General features: G+C 41.0%; 1 protein-coding gene across 2 annotated transcripts in view; it reads right to left on the reverse strand.

The window, feature by feature from the left end:
* Positions 1-18,456, reverse strand: part of DDX1 (DEAD-box helicase 1) — a 35,804-nt gene extending 17,348 nt beyond the window's left edge. The window contains exons 1-13 of one of the 2 annotated variants that reach the window (XM_072767682.1): positions 18,244-18,456; positions 15,052-15,103; positions 14,687-14,750; positions 13,566-13,595; positions 12,327-12,423; positions 10,465-10,512; positions 8,009-8,092; positions 7,697-7,780; positions 7,251-7,327; positions 6,500-6,572; positions 4,768-4,844; positions 4,541-4,655; positions 3,690-3,828 (exon numbers count right to left, since the gene is read on the reverse strand). In XM_072767682.1, coding sequence (XP_072623783.1) covers positions 3,690-3,828; positions 4,541-4,655; positions 4,768-4,844; positions 6,500-6,572; positions 7,251-7,327; positions 7,697-7,780; positions 8,009-8,092; positions 10,465-10,512; positions 12,327-12,423; positions 13,566-13,595; positions 14,687-14,750; positions 15,052-15,101 — 938 coding nt within the window. In that variant the 5' untranslated portion in view covers positions 15,102-15,103; positions 18,244-18,456. Of the gene's footprint in view, positions 1-3,689; positions 3,829-4,540; positions 4,656-4,767; positions 4,845-6,499; positions 6,573-7,250; positions 7,328-7,696; positions 7,781-8,008; positions 8,093-10,464; positions 10,513-12,326; positions 12,424-13,565; positions 13,596-14,686; positions 14,751-15,051; positions 15,104-17,815; positions 18,208-18,243 lie in introns of those variants that run through there. The other variant, XM_072767681.1, reaches the window with a different exon arrangement.
* Between the last annotated feature and the right edge of the window lie 2,763 nt (positions 18,457-21,219).

The following is a 21,219-nucleotide window of genomic DNA, read 5'->3' on the forward strand; positions in this document are numbered from 1 at the left end:
TGTAAATCAAACCCACTACTTTACATCCATCAGGATGGCTATAATCAAAATAAGAGTTAAATATTGATGAGGATTTGGAGAAACTGGAACCCTCATACATTACTGGTAGGAATGAAAAAATGATATTCACTTTAGAACACGGTTGACGCGTTCCTGAAAATATCGAACATGAAGTGTGATCCAGCAATTCCACTTGTAGATATATACCCAAAAGAAATGAAAATGATGTCCACGCAAAAACTTGCAGACTAATGTTCACAGCACAGGAGCCAAAAAGTGGTAACAACCCAAATGTCCATCAACTATGGATGCATAAACAAAAACATGGTGAGTGCATTTAAATGGGATACTTTTCATCAATAAAAATGAAGCACTGGGGATCCCTGGGTGGCGCAGCGGTTTGGCGCCTGCCTTTGGCCCAGGGCGCGATCCTGGAGACCCGGGATCGAATCCCACGTCGGGCTCCTGGTGCATGGAGCCTGCTTCTCCCTCTGCCTGTGTCTCTGCCTCTCTCTCTCTCTCTCTCTCTCTGTGTGTGACTATCATAAATAAATAAAAATTAAAAAAAAAAAAATGAAGCACTGATCCATGTTGTGTCATGAATGAGTTCTGACATCATGCTAAGTGAGAGAGGCCAGTCACAAGAGAGCATATTATTGTCCATTCCCTTTAAAATGTTGCCAACAAAAAATAAATAAATAAATAAATAAATAAATAAATAAATAATAAAAATGTCACCAACAGGAAAATCTACAGACAGAAAATAAATCAGTACTACCTCAGCATGGGGAGGTAAGAAGGAAGCCGAAAGGCTGCTAACAGGTGTTTCCTCTGAAGGTGAGAAGTTTAAGAATTGGTTCTGCAGTTAGCTGCACAACTCTGAATCTAATGAAGACTAAACCTAAACACTTTAAGAGTGGACTGTATGGTGTGTGAGTCAGATCTCACGAAAGCCATTTACAAAGACTGTCTCCTTAGGAAGCGGGCAAAATTACCTCCTGATACAGCCAGGTAATTTTCAATCAGAAATAACTACTATGTATCTTCCTTTATTAATTTTATTCTTAATGATCAGTCTTTTAAGAAATCCTACAACACACTAAGAAAGTAGATGACATTAACACTGAGTCTTAGAGCACTATGATTAAAAATAGGCTTTATGGTTTCCTATCTTCAATTCTGAACAATTTACATAAGAGAATAAATAACACAAAGAGCTTTCTCACCTATGAACATCCATATCTTGGCATATTTCCTAACCACCTACCACTCTAGAGCCATGACATTTCCTAAATCTGTTAATATCAGATGCCAGATTGTCTATATAAGAATCACCTGGAAGAGCTGCCATTCTTCTTTAAGAAAAAAAAATTCTAATTCCTATTCCCTGGAAATTCTGATTCAGTATATCCAGGAGAGGACCAATATCTACCTTCGTATTTTTAGATAAGGTCCCTAAGTTCCCAGGTCTGAAAACTATGGTTCTTAAATCTATCATTCCTTCTCCTACAATACTTTATACTCTTATCCTCCTTCCTAATCAGATATATTTATCCCTATAAATTTAGCAGAAGATACCACACACCCCAATTTATGCTTATGTACAAAGTATCATAGGCTTGAGGCATATAAAAGAACAGCCCGGGACACTTGGGTGGCTCAGCAGTTGAGCACCTGCCTGCTCCTGGCTCAGGGCGTGATCCGCGGTCTGAGGATCGAGTCCCACATCAGGCTACCTGCCTGGAGTCTGCTTCTTCCTCTGCCTATGTCTCTGCCTTTCTCTGTGTCTTTCATGAATAAATAAGTAAATAAAAACTTAAAAAAAAAAGAACAGCCTCACCTTAAGGATTGTAAAACTAAGTTGGGATGAGCAAAGCTATGCATATTTATAACAAGAGACACTAACACATGTTAGTGTATAAAGATTAAGGTGAGGCCTACAAAATCAGTGGTATCCAAGGTGTGTGAAAGGACTGGGCTGATACAGCTAGGTTAGCTTCACAGACTAGGACTTGGGCTGGGTTTTCCAGGAAGGCTCATTCGTACAGAATACCAAAATGAGTAAACCACTTTACCTTCCTAACAAACTGATTTTATTATCCATCTTCCCTTCTAGTCCCTGTCCACAGACATGTTAACCCTTTATACGTAATTGTAGCACAAAAATTCATTCATACTAGCATTTTACATTCTTCCAAAAAACACTTTCTTATGAAGAATTCCAAGTTCCTTACAAGGAGCAGATGCCCTGCTTGTGTTCTCCTACAGTGACCTTCCCTATTGTATCCTCAAGGCATCTTACCCCATTTATTCCATTGTTTCTCTCCCATTCACACAATCCCCATGCTCCCAAACTTAATTCTGTGAAAGCAAAGACTTTCTCATTGTCATATCCTGGATCTTGAGCCTAAGACTTCACGTAGTAGATATTCAAATAGTTTCCAAATGAGTGACATGCATCAATCCTCAAAACAAAATTAATTATTTTACCTAAAAAAATTGTATTAAGTATAATTTAATTCCTGAATAAATTTAATTTGTAAAAAAGATCAGTATTAAAAAGATGGCCCTGCATGATGTCAACAATCCTAATTTTCTAAAATCAAACAGTGGTGATGCTGGCACACCTGACTATGCCCCTGAACTGTACCCTTTAAATGGTGAATTTTACAGTGTGTGAATTATGTTCCAATAAAAAAGGTAATTAAGAGTAAAGTTAACAAAAATCAAGCGACAAATCACCTCACAGAGTTTATAAGGTATGGCCTTCTTCAAAACAAAAGGGATTGCTACTGAGCGAGAAATTCTACAAGATCACTTAATTTATGGTCTCCCTCCAATGGTACCAAGAGCCCTCTGACTAGGTAGTAACCAATGAATGAAGCCCAAATGGAAAATCCTCATTCCTATGAGACAGGCTAGACCAGCATCCCCAAACTGTCGATCAACATGCTAGAAACAGTGATATATTTTCTACACAAATGAAGTGATGACTCTAACATTGAATGAAATGTTCCCCTTAAAAAATTAATTTTGGGTACATAGGTGGCAGCCAGTAAAGCCTCCAATTCTTGGTTTTGGGCTCTTGGTCATGATCTCAGGGTCATGGGATCAAGCCCTGCTTCAGATATACACTCAGGGAGGAGTCTGCTTAAGCTTCTCTTTCCCCCTCCCTCTGCTCGACACTCCCCACTCGAACGGACATGCACATGCTCTAAAATAATAAATCTTTAAGAAATACAAAATAAAAAATTTTTACTGATACTGTTTAGTAGACCATGACACTTCATGTAAGAGAAAAATCTCAACTCTTTTAAAAATAAATTTATCAAATAGGAGTTTTAGGAGTGCCTGGGTGGCATCCAACTCTTGATTTTGGCTCACGCCATTATCTCAGCATCCTGATATCCTTGTGTTGGGCTCTGAGCTGGGAGTGGAGCCTGCTTAAGATTCTATCTCTCCCCCACCCCTGACTCATGCTCTCTCTCAAAAAAGCCCCCCAAAATAAAAAATAAAAAATAAAAAAACTTAACAGTTTTATATAACTAATTGCTACTATATATCAAAGTTAAATAGTTACATAGTCACACCTATGCATATGTATGCATCCTGAATTTCTACATCATTCTTTTTTTCTTCCAAAACACCTCAAACTTAAACAGGTATCTGAGCGTAAAAGGAAACTTTACCTTAATTTAGGATTATCAATATATTTCTTAAACTGCTTGACGTTATTCAAAGTTTGTTCAGCTAACTCTCGAGAGGGCTCGACGATGAGAGCTTTTGGAGCATTGGGAAGAAACTTGGTTTGTGCCACCTGCGCGTTACCTTAAGAAAATAAAAATGATCGGAACAGTTCAAATCACATCTCAGTATCTTTACTTGTACAGCACGATCACAAATATTCCAATATCAAAATTTTCAATAGCAACTGTCAAGAAGTATAGGGGATGATCATAAAATAAAGCTAAGATTCCTAAAATGAACTACAGCTTCTTTAAATTTACTTGCAATGATTACAATTGATATATGTTTTGTGATAAACAAGCTATGAAACATATTTACTTTAACTGAAATAGATTAGGCAACACATGGTAAGCATGAGCTTTGGAGTCCACCTGCTTAGGTTTAAATTCAGTTCTACCACTTACTTGCGGTGTGACCTTGGGCAAGTAACGTCAAGTCCCTATTCCTCGAGGTCTTTGTCTGTAAAATGGGAAGAGTACTACCTTATAGGTTGTGAAGATTAAATGATCCATGTAAGCACTTAACACAGTGCCATGGCACTTAATAAGCACAATTTTATAAATACTAGATATCATCATCATGATCAGATTCCCCAAAATGCCTAAACTGAAACCAAATACTCAAGAGTTTATGAATTAGGTTTTGAAACTGAATTTTACTGACATGTTAAGTAAAGACGTGGGACTAAACCAGCAAAGGGAGCATGTGTAACTCACTCACTACGAGAAGCCTCCTTATTGGAGTTTTTGCCAGTACCCCATTCTTGCAATTCTTACTCTCTCAGGAACAATACCTGTGTGCTGCGATTTGACAACATAACTATCCAATGCCTTGGCAAGAGCAACAAAACCATCTTTTGGTGGAAACTTAAATTCTTCTTCACCGAAGTTAAATTTTAGTTCAGCATTCTAGCATGGAATAAAGGAAGAAAACGAAAATTCTTAACCTAAGAGCAAACAATCAGTATGAAACAATGCAGACCAAAGTAGTTTATAATCACTGCAAAATTTTCCTGACTACCTTCAAAACACAAGCAGGAAAGAGGGCTTGGTTCTTCATATGTGGTGGTATTTCAAATGCCAGACCAAGGTCTTTTCCTAAAAATCAAATAAATAAATAAATAAGTAAATAAGTAAATAAGTAAATAAGTAAATAAATAAATAAGAGAGAGAGAGAGAGAGAGAGAAAGCAAACTGATCAGAAAAGAACTTCCACACACTTACATCAAACCTACCAATCTGCCCACATCCATGCTTTCCTGTCCTATATCCTAATGTCAAACACCCCACTTTTTTACTTTACTCCTAAAAGTGCCCTTCCTCCCCCCCTCTACATTTTCAATCATTCCCTTTGCATCAAATCACCTTCATCAGACACTTCTACGAGACAGTCCATGGCATACAAGCATACTGTACATTAAAACACAGACAACCTCCTGGAATCCACATCTTCCTCTATTTACCTTTTACTTTTCTTCTCTCATTTGTAGTAAAACTCCCTGATTTCATCTCATCCCATTCTCTATTGAAGTGATTCCCAATCAGGTGTCCCTCAACCTACTTGCCATGCTCACCAAAACAGAGATCATTAGTAATATTCACTTGCCAAACCCAGTGATTAACACCTTCATCTTTCCTTCTAGGCTACACTCACCAGCAGCACTGGATACAATCTGATTCTTCCCTCCTCCTACAAATACTTTCTTCACTGGGACTGCAGGAACTCTTGGTTCTCCTCCTCCTTCACCTCTGCTAGATTCTCCTCAATTCGCTGACCTCTAACCACAAGAACCCCAGAGGACTCAGATTTCTCCTATGCCTTACTCTCATTGCCTAGGTGATCTCATCCAGTACTCTAGCTTTAAATACCACCTATAAGCCAATATCTCCCAAACCTGTAGATCCAACCCTGACCTCCTGACTTACACATTTAACCACTTACTTGACTTCATGACTTAGTTGTGTAATAAGTATCTCATATTTAATATGCCCCAAATAGAACCCCCAGCATCCAACTGGCTCCCTATCTACTGCTACCACCCCAGCCACTCTGTTTTTAACACAGAAGTCATGACACAGTGAAAGTGAAGGAAGAAGACACCAATTCTCTACTGAAAACTCTAATGGCTTCCAATCTCACCCAAAAAGCTTGCATCCTGGTCTAGAAAGCTCTATATGGCCTGGCCTCACTACCTCAACTGACCTACATTCTATCAGCACCCCCATGCTGAGTGTGCTTCAGACCCACTGGCCTGCCTCCTTGGTGTTACTCAAATACCTCAAGCACACTTGTCTCAAGGCCTTTGCATTGACTGTTCCCTCTGCTTGAAATACTCTGAAGATTTTTATATGACCCACCACCCAACTCATTCAGATTGGTACACAAATGTCACCTTATCAGAGAAGGCTTCTCTGACCACCCAGTATAAAGTAGCACACCCCTAGACTTTATCACCCACCATTCCCTTACTCTGACTCCACTTCAGTGCACTTGTTCCAACCTAACATATTTAGGTATCTGTCTCTCTCCCCACCAACAAGTAAGCCACAAGACTAAACATGTTTGTCTACTCCGTCTTCTGCTCTATCTCCAGCAAGTACCATGTGCCTGGCATAGAGTAGATGCTCAAGAAGTATTGGTTCAAAAGAAGGGCAGCGAGGGAGGGAGGACTGAAAAAGAGGGAAAGGGAATTATAAATCACAAATACTGGGTATCATGTCTTCTCTAGTAAGACAATCTATTGAACACTTACCATTTTTGGAGAATTTGACATGCCCTTTATCTATATCAAGGTAACATCCAATGGTATCATGCATAGTGAATTCCTAGAAAAGCAGAAAGTGCTGTTAATAGAAATAATCATTGTAAATTAAAGCTAAAAGTTCACATACAGCTACATCAAAAGTACGTCAGTGCTTCAAAATAATTCCTTGAAGCCCTAATGTAGGTGTCAAAAATGACTATTGGGGAGCCTGGCTGGCTCAGTCAGTGTAGCACACAAGTATTGATCTCAGGGTTCTGAGTTCAAGCCCCACGTTGGGTGTAGAGATTACATAAAAATAAAATCTTTAAAAACAAAATGCCAACTATAGCATATCCTATATCATGGTAGAGGCATCTTCCCAGGCTTTCTAAAATCAACATGATATTCAGGTTCACCCACATTACTATAGATTTAGACTTGCCAGAAAACCACATTTAGATTCACCGTAATTAAAAATAATAGAAGAGCATACTCATTCAAGGCAAAGCCAAAATCAAAATAGGTGAAAACAGAGACAAGGTAATATACTGTGGAGAGGCTAATAAATGGGACAAAAGAAAAAGTTATCTCACTTTGGATTTCTTCACTGAAATCCAAATCTGAACTTTCTGTAGAAAACACTCAGAAAATCCACTTGAATTTCAGAGTCCCTTTTATAATCCTAGACATGTCATGAGTGATCAAGTAAGTACACAAGAAAACTCACTAATGCTACAATTAGGTCGATAATACAACTTACCTCTCCATAATTATCAAATTGTTTATTATGGGATTTCTTCCCTGTTCCACCAAAGCCAAATCCAAATTTGTCAGTACCTAGATTTTAAAATGTATTTTATTTACATGGTTAAAAGTAAATATAAAACTAAAAGTAATGTACAAATCTGTAAATCTACAAAACTTGAAGCATCTATGCAATATTGTGTGGTACACATTTATGCATACTAACTGTACTCAGACTTCTCTCATATTCTTACCCTTATTTTCCCATTTTATACTGTAATACTAAGTAATTTTTAGTACTTCAAATATTTTTGGAACAGAGAGGTATATATAGATTATTTCCAAGTCTTGAAAATATAAACTTTGTGTGGTTAAGGTTGTTATTTAGCTCCCCACTGCAATAAAATGTCAACAAGCCACAAATATAAATCAGAAAATTCAGTTTATTTTAGAAACACTTACCTAGGTCTAAGGAAGCCTGCATGGAAGACCACCCAACTCTGCATAAACCTTGGTCATGACAGGATACTTCATAGTAGTGCTTCCCTATAAGGTCAAAATATTTTGAGATTTATACAAACCTGACTCATTTACCACATAGCCACTTTCCCACTGTTTCTGAATTACAATTTGTATGTTCCAAATGAAAACCTGTAGATCTTTTTGTAACATTAGAAATCTTTTCAGATCCTTGATTTAAAGCCACTTAAAGGAAGTCCATGTATTAATATATTACTTCACAAGCTGATACAAATACAAATGCAATTTAAATACCTTTCGTTAATCCTTTTGTAGCTCTGCATCCATGCCACTCTTTCACTTCTCTGCTTTGACAACAAAGACCATCAGACCCAATTGCTGGATTTGAGAAAGACACAAAAAAACCGTGTCAGTTTAGATTACATAAATTAAGCATCCTGAAATAAATATCATTCAGTCTCATCAAACAAAATAATTCCTTCACTTGTTGCACCATTCCTGACACTGAGACTTGCTGACTCCTGAATAATAAGATCTTCCCGAAAAGTACTCGCCCTTACTCATCCTTTGGAGGGCCTCAGCCATGTGGCAGGCTAGTTTCTATACGATTATGTGTTAACTAGGACAAGATTTTACTGCATCAAGTCTGCAAAGGAATCAACACAGTACCTAATCTCACACCCACTGATAGAATAGCTGTATCACCAACACAAATGTGTTTAGACAACCATTCTCTAGTCTTTTAAAGAAATGGATCCTCAGAGGGGACACAGCACTCACTCATCAATACCTGTTGCTCTGATTTTATGCTTAACTTAGAGCTTGAGCAAATACTACACTAAAAGGAAAACAGGAAGTATCTCTGGCTTATTGCCAAATCCATGGAGCCAGAACCATAAAGCAGGAAAAAGCACAAATAAATAAACTTATCATCGTTATCTGCGAATACTAGGACCCTGAAAAATTAGGTGGTTCTACATTATACCTCAGGGTCAGTCAGTACTTATTAATGCTTACTAACTCTAAGGAAAGCATATAGCTCTTGTTTGTAATGGAAAGAAACTGTAACTTCTGTTCCGGTTCAGGCTTACAACCCATATTCAGCACCTGAATACAGAACAAACTTTCAAGAAAAGCATCTCATCACACATTTTACTTCACTGACCAGAAAATAATTTATTCAAAGTATAAATTCTTATTCATATGGTTGCTACAATCTATAAAACTTTGAACTTCATAAAAAGTTCCCTAAGCAATGGCAAATCCTTAAAATTTTTATTTTTAAAAATTCTTTATGCAGTTCTACAGATATAAACTTGATAGTAAATTAGAGGCCATAGGGTAGACAGCAGCAGTTTGGATATTTTTCTCTGTTTTGGGCATGATTCCTCATGCCCACTGTATATTTTTTTGCATCCAGCTTTTCTTGCTCACCAACACCTGTAGAAAATTCCTCCAAGTCAACACTGTAGTTCTGACTCATTCTCTGTAATGGCTACACAATAGTCCTTGGATACATCCTAATCTGTTTTAACCAATCTGTCAGCGATAACATTCATCTTGTTGACAGTTTTTACCATTACAGATAATGTTGCACCAAACAGCTTTGTATGTATATCTTTATATCCTGGCACATTTATTCCAAAGGGCTAAATCTTCCAGAAATAAATACACATTTTAAATTTTAATTGGGGGGACGCCTGGGTGGCTCAGTGGTTGAGCGTCTGCCTTTGGCTCAGGGAGTGATCCGAGAGTCCTGGGATCAAGACCCATATTGGGCTTCCTGCATGGAGCCTGTCTCTGCCTCTCTCTGTATCTCTCATGAATAAATATTTTTTAAAAAATTTAAAAAATAAAAAAATAAATTTTAATTGGGAATACCAAACTGCCTTCCAAAAAGGCAATAATTTGTTTGGTCAATTATCACTCTGATTCTAATCAATCAAATAAGTGTAAAAGAGTTATCTCCCTGTAACTTTAATTTCCATTTCTCTACTACCTATAAATGTTATTTTTGAATGTTTATTGCCATTTGGATTTGCTCTTCTGTGACCGGTCTATTCACAACCTTTGCCCACTTTTACAAAAAGTGAAATCACCATTTTTGGTGATCCTTCTTACCAAAATAGGTAACCTAATCTGCTATGTATTCAAGAACCTCTCAGCAGTTTATATGTATTCCTTATCTTTCATCAACATTGCAAGTGTTCACTATTTTTTTTTTCTGTGGTATCTTTTCCATTTATGTATTTTTTTTTACTGTACAAAAATAAACCTCAATCTTTTACAATTTCCAAGTTTCCTATTTGGGTTAGGAAAATTCCCCCACCCCAAAATTGTACATTTAGTTTTCTATATTTAAATTATATATATATATATATATATGCATATTTAAATCCTAAGTACATGTTGAATTTGTTTCTAAGTTAATTTTACATTGCTCCAGATGGAGCATCAATTATACCAGCACCCTTACTGAATAAATCCTTTTTCCTACTGAAATGAATATTGTTTTCTGTATATTAAATTATCATATTTACTGGGACATATTTCCATTATATTCCAATGACTTTTTTGACTATTCCTATGTCACTACTAAACTACATTTAAGTAGTATTGGACATAGTACCAATATCTGGTAAATTAAATCTTCATTTACTATTCTTTTTCATAATTTTCTTGATATTCTCAAGTATTACTGAAAATAGATTTCCAAATTACATATAAGCTGCTAAAATCTATCCACTTACCAAAAGCAGATCCTCTATCATACGGGTTCATTTGCCATTTGTTGAGCACTAAAATTAAAGTAAGTCACACACAATCATATGAAATTAACATTCTCTAAATAATCCAAGTATTTTAATTTTATATTATACCTTAATTCCTCTAGATTTAATATGGTTTTACAAACTATTTGGGAATGTACAAGTAATGTTTTGCTGTTTTTATTAAAGGCAAAATTGAAAGTGAAAACTAACATAGGTCAAAGGGGATAATCACTGCTCTCTGGGCACATCCTTTCCTCCTCACTTGCTCCACCGCACTTGGCAGTAGATGACGATGGTCTTTGTCATAACTATGAAGGCAATGATAAAATGAAGCTTTGATAACTAAATATGTTGAAATAAATGACTAACATATCCAGATCTAGTTAAGTTTTGCTGTATCATTTGCAAAAGAAAAGCAAGTCCTTTAAATAAGTCAATATCACATTCAAAAGTCACAATTTTTCCCTCATTTGTATGGGATCAACATTTTCCTTTTCTAAAACATTTTAATAGTCTACAGATAACCAAAGAATTGTAATAGCTGAAGAACTCTACATGTTTTCAGGACAATTTCCTGCCAATGTAGAAATCTTTTCTAGATTATTTGTGGTCAAATAATATCGATCATCTACTTAAACACTTTGAGAAATAACTTACTCTTTCTCTCCCTCATTGTGGGCTCCATGTAGTTACTAGTAAATACTTAAACAGAAATCTTCATTAGGTTATTTCTAATTAGTTCTGGTCCTTTCTGGAACAGTTATTTTCTCTCCAGATCCCTTCGATGATTTTAGAATTACCTAACCTCTTTTGCACTTGTCTCTCCAAGTTTAAACACCTAATTTCTTTATTCCTCACAGGCCATGATTTTTGAAACTACCACCATTCTGGTTATTCTCCTCTGGAAGCATTCTCTTTTATCACCAACTATAAAAGTGATCATTTATAGTTGTTACAAGTTCTAAAACTACTTTCAAATAGGCCAATAATCTACAGAGTTCATGTCCATTATCTCACAATTCAGTTACAAGTGAGTTCATTCTATGAACTATGCAACATTGTTACTTTCAAATTACTGAGAAGAAAAAAATGTTGATATGCCAAGTTCACTCTACTTAAGCTTGCAATTTTGTTACAATCTTGTTTTGTATCATGAAACAAATGTGACTCAAAAGACTGAACAAGTTGTGTCAAAATATAACAAAACCATAGATTACTCAAAATAGAACAGAATTCAGAACCATTTAATGAAAACAATACAATTTACAGATGAGGAATTGATGTAAGATTATACATGGCATAGACAGGACTGGAAATCCTAGTAAAGGATCGATCTCTATGTAAATAGGACTAAACATAAGAAACAGATTTTAAAATTTACACTTTACATTTTAACTTCCTGGACTCCTTTCTTATCTTAAAGGAAAAACAATGCATGCCTCCTTTCCCTGTGGAAGGCAGTATTTCCCACCATCATGGACTTTTACTCCATCAATTTTTTTTTATAAAAATCCTTAATACTTTTGTAAAACATTGTACCAACTTATCTTTAATATTAGATATAAAAGGTATTAAGAAAAACATAAATAACTACACATAATTTCCAAAATGCCAGTGTTTTCTCAAAGAAAGCACTATTAGTATTTTAGGAGGGACAATCTTTCACTGTTTATGCTATAAATGGCATTTAGCATCCCCGATTTCCAGGTCACCAGATGCCAACACTCCTACCTCCCAAATACTGATTTAAAAAAAAGCATACTCTACTTCCCATCTACCAATGCTAGTAATTCTCATTACTACTTTTACAAAAAAGAAAAATATTAATATGCAAAACTTACCTGAAGCACCAGTTTTAATGGTTGTTTTTCCTTTTTTGCCTTCCTGTTGGTCTTTCAGAGTTTCATAAACTATCTGGATAACTGGAATACTGAAAGCCTACCAAAGAAACAACAGTTCTCTACATTAGTACTCAGATATTAATAACCATTAACCATCAGTGTTATAAGTTATACTTGCATATTAAATAATTACATATTCCAAACTGTTACTCTAACTTCATTTGTTCACACCCGAAATACCAGCAAGATAACAAGAGAATTGATTAAATGAAGGAAATGGGCACCTGGGTGGCTCAGTCAATTAAGCATGGTCATGGGATCGGGCCCTGAGTTGGGCTCCATGCTTAGCGGGGACCCTGCTTCTCCCTCCTTCTCTGCGCTCCCCACACGAAAGAAAGGAAGGAAAGGAAGAAAAGGAAGAAAAGGAAGGAAAGGAAGGAAAGGAAGGAAAGGAAGGAAGGAAGGAAGAAAGAAAGAAAGAAAAGAAAGAAAGAAAAAAAGAAAGAAAGGAAAGAAAGAAAAGAAAAAAAAGAAAGAAAGAAGAAAAGAAAAGAAAGAAAAGAAAAAGAAAGGAAAATAGAATCTTTAAATATAAATAAAAATTTTAAAAAAATGAATGAACAAAACAGGAGGCAGCTGACAACCCAAAACCATAAATAATGGGGTCCTTCAGAAGGAACCTACACAAAGAGGAAAAATACCGTCGAGTCTGACAAACTGCTTCCCTGGTCCAGGCCAACAGGAGAGCCACCTCTATTTGCAGCCTCTATGTTACTAGAGCCATTGCGTTAATTCAGAAATAAATATAGACTAAAGACACTGCAACTCTTTACCCATGATCAGTTTAAAACTATACTATTCTTATACCTACACTCGTAGATCTTACTTCAGAATTAGCTGGCAACTAAAATATCACTCTCAGTGGCAAGCAATCAATTCCTTACATTTTGGAAAAGGTTATTTTATTTAATATTTCAAAATAAAAACTAATGTTCAAACTTGCTTTAAAAATCAACTCTTATGAGCAGCCCAGGTGGCTCAGCAGTTTAGCACCGCCTTCAGCCCAGGGCGTGATCCTGGAGACCCGGAATCAAGCCCCACGTCGTCTCCCTGCATGGAGCCTGCTTCTCCCTCTGCCTGTGTCTCTGCCTCTCTCTCTGTTTCTCATAAATAAATAAAATCTTAAAAAAAAAAAAAATCAACTCTTACAAAGTAAGCCAATTTAAATTTATTACTTACACCAGTTTTTCCACTTCCCGTTTCTGCAGCCTAAGTGGGAAAAAAATAGGTGAGCTTACAATTGTGGTTGTCAATTTAACATGATACCATGAAGAAATCTTTAAGACTGACTGGCTACTGTAATTGTTCACAGTGCCTCTAGATTCCTTGGAATCCTTCAGTCAACTGTGGCTACTGCAATCTGGTCACTTCTCCCTCACCCAAGAATCTGCTTTCTCCTTTCCCATTGCTACCATTCAAATCCAAGCCCTCATCATTCTAAACTAGATTATTACGAAAGTATCCTAACAGTATCTAATACTGAGCTACCCTACCAACTGCTCCCAAATCAGTCTTCATAAATACACAGTTATAATGATGTAACACATCCCCCCTTAAAAATTTCCAATAATCCCAGGGCGCCTGGGGGTGCTCAGTCAGTTAAGCGTCCGACTCTTGGTTTTGTCTCAGGTCGTGATCTCAGGGTTGTGGGATCAAGCCTTGCATCGGACTCCACTCTTGGCACAGAGTACTTGAGATTCTCTTTCTCCTCCTCCTTCCCCCACCCCTGCACGCATTCTCTAAAATAAATGAATTCTTAAAAAAAATTTCCAATGATCCCCCCCCCCAACAAATACCAATTCTTTAACATGACACTTGAGAAAGAGTCCATATAATCTCACTGTATACTTCCCATTTTATATCAATATATGCTCCTCCCAACACACACAATTTTATGCCACCATCTAACTGAATTACTCTAGGATCATATCCAGCATTCTACTATTGCTTTTGTTGATACGCTATTTATAAAGCGTATGAAAGATTTCTCTTTCATCTTTCCTTTGTCCAAAGTCTACTTCCCCAAGTAGAGCCCCTTGTCTGACACATTTCTCCGTGTACCTGTCTTACTACACTACTGGGTTTAAGCTTCTCAAGGGGAAAGACTGTGTCTTTTTCACCTGTGTTCCCTACAACTTCTGCCTCATTACTTTGAATACAGTACATATCCTAAATGTTGTGAGTAAAAGTAATTTGGTGAAAATATCATTTCTAAGCCTGTGGAGACCTTTAAGTGAGTCACAAACAGCCCCAGAATTGTGTGCCCTCAACTCCCAACACCTCACCAAATGTAAACATACCATAAGTACATCACCGCCTCCTAGGATCAATGGGATAGATTCAGCCTGGATATCAGTTGGGAGACTAAAAGAATTATATTTTGAAGAATTTTGGTTAGCAAAAAAAAAAAAAAATCACCTATGCTAAATAAGTCATATTAAACTATAAATCTAAGAGAGACTTTTATTTGGTAAATAGTACCAATTTTTTCTAACTAATAATGCATCAAAGTTTAAAAAGGAAGCTTCCTATAATTTAGAGAAACATAAGAAAAACTGAATTTTAGTTACTCTACTAGACTCAAAAATATTTGGTAAGATCACTAACAACTGTTTCAACTGCCAAACATTGTTGTCACGGGTATATTTACACTTTAAGTACTTACAGCCAATCCATCTCTTCTACGGCTTGAGCAATCTCAGGCATAACACCCATCTCTGAAAATAAAATTAAAAAAAAAATGGAACATACTAAACTTAAACTGCCCTTAAAATTACTGTTCATAGAACAGGGAACAGGATGGGGAGCATAAACCTATTTCTTCCTCACAAAATCAAGCTAACATGATCTGTCATAGAGCTGTAAGATTAGAGATAGTAATGTGCAATGCCATCTGACACATAGTTGTCACTTGATACATAGTAGCCACCAGTGAGTGCTTCCTTCCTAGACTGGTGGAAAAATATGCCAGAGTTAAGAGTTTTCTCAACTAACATCTTGGTTGTTTCATCTGGAGATAGTGTGGAAGTCCTGTGCCGTGACTATTTAAGGACCATGTGGTTAGTTAGCTTCGGGCAGCTGAGAAAAGTGAACAGACAAGTGGAGAGAGAGGCCCAAACTTACTGGCAACCATAGTCAAACTCAGGAACTAAAAAAGGGAGGGGCTGGTGGTGAAAACTTGGGTAACTGGAGATCATAGCTGAAGAACTACTGTTCTTAATTGTTCAGATATTTAAATGATTCACTTTGAACCCAGTCCCAAGTTAATAGACTGGGTTATTTCTGATTGTATTTTGTCATTTCTCAAATGTACTGTACCTCCTTTCCAAATAAGAATTTTTAAGTCTGCATTTCCAAAAATGTAGTTTGTTATTATTACAAAAATACATATTTCTATTAAAAAACTAACAACACTTAAACACTTCTAAGCTCCAGAGATAACCAATTTGGAAATTTTTTATTGCTTATAGTTGTTTGTGTAAAGGCACAAATCTACAAATTGAAAACATCCACTGGAAAAACGGGGGGGAGGGTTTGCATGTGAGAAGAATCACACTAGCAATTAACACAATAGGTCCGACACTAAAATTTTAGTACATAGTAAACTAATTAATATAAATATTAATGATAGGGAAAGTATAAAAATCTTTTTTGAAAAAAAGGTTCTCCTACCTCTAAATCTCCCCAGGAAAATCCACAGATCAAAAAACTAATCAAGATCTGCAGCTGTATATCCCAGCAGACATTCCTAAGAATTGCTCCCATTAGAGTCCAGCTATATTCTCTTGCTCTAAAATCTGAAGTGCTTGAAAAAAGGGGAGTGATGATCTTAAATATGCCGAAGCATATACCGTAAGCTGGAGTCGCCAGTGAAACTGTTACACTGCAAGCAGCAAGCACGGCAAATTTCAGCAAATTCCAGACGTCCTGCTCGATTCTGGTCATGCTCTCTGCATGTTTGCTTTGGAACCATGTTTTCTCTACATAGCACTTTCATATTTAAGGGAAAGACAGGAATATTCACGTTCTGTGATTCTAGGTCTTTACATCACAGACTCTACGAGTCTTTTACAGTCTTGAAATCTGTGCGTGACTCCCAAAGAAGTAAACCTGCAAGATGACAATGTGGAACTGCTGCACGCACCTCGACTCGGAAATCTTGTTGTAAGAGGCACCTGGGTGGCTCAGTCTCTTGAGCTCTGCCTTTGAGACTCAGGACTCAGGTCATGATCCCAGGGCCCAGGGATGGGAGCCTCCCCTCTGGCTTCCTGCTAGGCAGGGGAGCCTGCTTTCTCTCCCTCTGCTCAGGGCCGCTCGCTCTCCAGTCTCAAATAAATAAAATCTTGCTTCGGGATCCCTGGGTGGCTCAGCGGTTTGGCGCCTGCCTGCAGCCCAAGACGCGATCCTGGAGACCCGGGATCGAATCCCACGTCGGGCTCCCGGTGCATGGAGCCTGCTTCTCCCTCTGCCTATGTCTCTGCCTCTCTCTGTGTGTGTGTGACTATCATAAATAAATAAAATAAATTTTAAAAAAATCTTGTTTCAAGTAGGAGCACCTGGGTGGCTCGGGGCACGACGGAGGCCGGGAAGGCCATGGCTGACGCAGTAACGCAATCTCCATCCCTGCCCAAGACTCTTGGATGGGGGCTGCCCGGGTGGCTCAGTGGTTGGGCCTCTGCCTTGAGCCCAGGGCGTGATCCTGGAGACCCGGGATCGAGTCCCGCATGGGGCTCCCTGCATGGAGCCTGCTTCTCCCTCTGCCTGTCTCTGCGTCTCTCTCTCTCTCATGCATAAATAAATAAAATTAAAAATATATATATATAGTCTTGGGAGAGCCGGGGAAAGCAAAGCAGCCACCCCTCTGGGTTTCGCCTGCTTCCTACTCGGAGACGCCCAGACGCACAGACCCCACTGCTCTCTGCTGACTTAAAGACGTGCGATTCCCGACGCCCTTCGAGGACTAAGGGAAGCAAGTCCGGGACGTGTTGTAAGCGGAGCACCGGAGCCGGCCCAGACGGCAGGAGGCCTCGCCGGGCACACGGGCTCGCCGCCCTGCAGCAGCTTCGCGAGACCGCGGACGAGCAGGGGAACGGCGAGAGGGGGAGTGACCCCGAGGGCGGGTCCGCAGCCCCCGGGGAGGCCCGCGGGGGAGCCCGGCTGCTGAGCTCGGGGAAGGCCCGGCCGCCGCCACGTCAACCCGGCGGGAGGCCCCGCGCCGCGGCGCCCGAGCGGGTCGGCGGCTCCGGGGGGACGGCGGGGGGGGGGGGGGGGGGCGGGGCGACGCCCGGGCGGCCGCCCCCGCCGCCACCCTCGCCCCCGCCGCCGCCAGCGGGCCCCCCGCCCCGGCCGCCCCCGCCGCCCCCCTCGGCCCGCAGCGCCCAGGGAGCCGCCCGCCCCCGCGCCCGCGCCCGCGCGCTCCGAGGACGCACCAGAAAACGCCGCCATGTCCGCCGCGCCCGGCGCCGCTCCGCGCTCGCTCTCCCTCCCTCCGCACGGACACGCTGCGCCGCCGCCGCGCGGCTTCCGGCCCTCCCCGCTGCCTTCCGGCCGGGACGCGCGCCCGCGGGAACACGGTTCCGGCGGCAGGAAGGGCCCGGCCTGCGCGCGCGTCCCCAGGGCCACCTTCCCGCGCGTGGGGGGACGCGCTGACCGTGGGGCGCGGCCCGGGTGGCTCCGCGGCTTAGCACCTGCTTCGGGCCCGCGGCGTGACCCTGGAGTCCCAGGATGGACTCCCACATCGGGTTCCCTGCCTGGAGCCGCTGCTCCCGCCGCCTGTGTCTGCCTCCGCCTCCCTCTCTCTGTCTCTCATGAATAGATACATAAAATCTTTAGGGGAAAAAAAAGAAAACAAACAAACCCGCGGCCCCTGAGGGCGAGCGGGGTGCAGGGGGCTCCTGGCCCCGGGCCCGGCACCTCCCCCGCCGGGCCTGGCGGCTGCAGAGACGAATGCATCGCCCTCCCGACACCCCCACCGGAGGTGCCGGGGCCCCTGGAGGAGGACGAGGAGCCTCGGGAAAGCGAAGGGACGCCCCGTGGCGCCACTCGCAGCCGCCGGGTAACGGGCGGCCTGGGGGGGTCCGGCCCCCTGCCCGGGCCAGGTGCGCATGTGCGGGCTCGAGGGCGCCCCCAGGCGGGCCTGGAGGAAAGTGAACCCTCAGGCCCGGGACGGCCGAGCTGCAGCGCCGCCGCGGGGGCCGCACCGCCCGAGGAGCCTGCCTGACCTTACAAGCCTGCGCTCCGGCCGCCTCGTCTGCAAAACAGCCGTACAGAATAGTCTTACAGGATTGTCATAGATTAAGGAAAATAGGTAAAGCATAGCGCGTGGGGCGCCGGGTGGCTCAGGTCACCACCCCAGGGTCCCTGCATGGAGCCCGCTTCTCCCCCTGGGCCTGTGTCTCTGCCTCCCTCTCTCTGTGTGTCTCATGAATGAATGAATGAATGAATGAATGAATGAATGAATGAATGAATGAATGAATGAATAAATAAATAAATAATTTTTTTTTTTTAATGGATATACAAGTGGTAGCTGGGTTACTGTTGCATGTAACAGGATTCACCTGAAGCCCCAACAGCCAAAGACAATACATTCGGGCCCTGGCGCTTCACACCTCCAGGGGGCACCCTTTGCAGTGTGTTCTATATCCTCACACGTCTTGTATGTATATTCTACAAACCACGCCCCTGAGAGTGATGCAGTGTAGCAATTCTGAATAGATGCCTCATCCTAAAGGCGGGCATGAGATCACATATCAACGCAGGATTTGCAAAAGGGAAATCTGAAATGTGCTTTCCGTGCCTTTAGCCAACCTCTACCTTAAATGGATGAAAGGGTGGAAGGTGTAAGAAGAAAGATTTCTCTGAAGAGGGTTGTTGACATCCTATGGCATTTTTCCCTCTCTCAAGAGAGGAAGTGTTTTCCAGGGGACTACTCAGAGAATTTTTGATATCTGGGGTTTGGGAAGCATAAGACATGCTGTGAGAAGCTGGGGCAGGCAGAGACAAAGGGAAGGACGAGGCTGCAGAGGCAGCAGGCCACATTTCCAACACCTGTCGGGGGAACATGTGTGACTTTCCCCTGAGGCCTAACTGAACCTGTAGGAATGGACTTGAAGCTATCTTCAAAGGAAGTATGCTCAAGAGAGCTGCCTGGAGAAGCTAAATGACACAGCAGGTAGGCTCCCAAAGAACCCTGTTGTATCCTTACCTTCTAAGCAGAGAGAGATCACCTGCCTCAGGTGAGTTACACCTGGAGAATACCAACAGAAGACTCTCCAACATACCCATGGAAGGTAGACCCTCGGAGAACCAGCCCTGCAACACGACTGGACTAGAGAGCACCAGAATCAGACCCCAGGGGACCAGCCAGATGAAGGTAGGTCTCTCCCCCAACACACATGACTTCATCTCTCCCCAGACACTGGAAAGAGCAGCTAACTGGGGAGAGTAGACTGGAGACTGACCGTATACTCGGCCCCATTGCCAACCCTGGGAGGAAGGAAGCTACAATTTTGGTTAAAGTTGTGAATTTCGATCATTACACTGGACTTAATCATTTAATTACAGAAATGAGGCTCCAATTGTGATGAAAGAAACCAGACAACTTTTCATTATCTGAGAGTAACCAGGGAAGCTTTGGAAGATGCCAGAGGCTCTATCGAGGTCAGGGAAGGAAATAGTCCATAGAGAGTGTTTTAAGGTAATGAATGATGTTTTCTGCTTATGCCCTATCAAGTTTAGCTCATTTAGCATGCTACTTTCGTAAATATCAACACGTGTGTGTGCAGAAGTACCTTCAATGATGTGAATTGGGATAGAACGTGATTGGCTCTCCACCTTAGCAAGTAAGGGCAAAGCCAGGCAAAGAAGTGGCAGGCAATTCCTTCACTAAACCAAGAGACAGAAGATGAGCGCCCCCAGTCCAGTATCGTGCTGGTCTACTCTTTCCAGAACAAGCGGATAAAATGGAGGCCTGCTACCTGGGAAGCAATCCTAGAATCCCAGAAATCCAGCCACTCCCAGATGGTTAGGCGTCAGGACAACCACCACGAGGTGGCGCCAAGCTGCAGCCGAGCCTGGATTTGAAACTACCAACTGGGACTTTGGACATTTATTTCTATAACCTCACCTATAACCCCACACTTTATGTACTTGGGTCTTTTGAACCCCACTAATCCCGTTATGGTGGAATTTCACTACATCATCCATGTACCCAGTAAGACTGTGCTGTGTATTTTCAAGTAAACTGTTCTATAATCCCCTGCAGAACACATGACAGGCCTAGGAAATATGCCCTTCAGACACCCAGGACAGGATAAAGAGGAGTCCAGTGAAGGGCTCTGTAGACTGGCCACCCAAATGCTATTCACAGCCCTCTTCCTCCTTGCTTTTCTCTATTATAGAGACTGGGAAAAACAAAACAAAAAACCCATCACCTTGCAGACTCCCTTGGAGAGAGAGAGAGAGAGAGAGCGCACCATGAGCCCTGGTTCTGCCTGGGGAGATGTAAGTGGAAGTCCCATGTAGGAACTCTTTAAAAGAGAAAGGCCTGACTGGCATGTGCTCTTCTTCCTCCTGGGACATGGATATGATGCTGAAAAGGCAGCAATGCATAATGAAGATGAAAGCTTCAAAAAAAAAAAAAAAAGAAAGAAAGCTTCATGCTACGGCTATTGAAACAAATCAGGAGGAGATGGGATCCTTAATGACACTGGTAATCCAAGTTGCCAGCCCAGGTCTGGCTCCCTCTGCACCTCTCGTGGTCTGAGAATGCCTTATCTAGTTAAACTACTGATAATTCTCTCTTGTTTGCACCCCAACACATTGCCAATAGGTG

Source organism: Vulpes vulpes, chromosome 8, assembly GCF_048418805.1.
Source record: "Vulpes vulpes isolate BD-2025 chromosome 8, VulVul3, whole genome shotgun sequence".
NCBI classification, from domain to species: Eukaryota; Metazoa; Chordata; class Mammalia; order Carnivora; family Canidae; genus Vulpes; species Vulpes vulpes.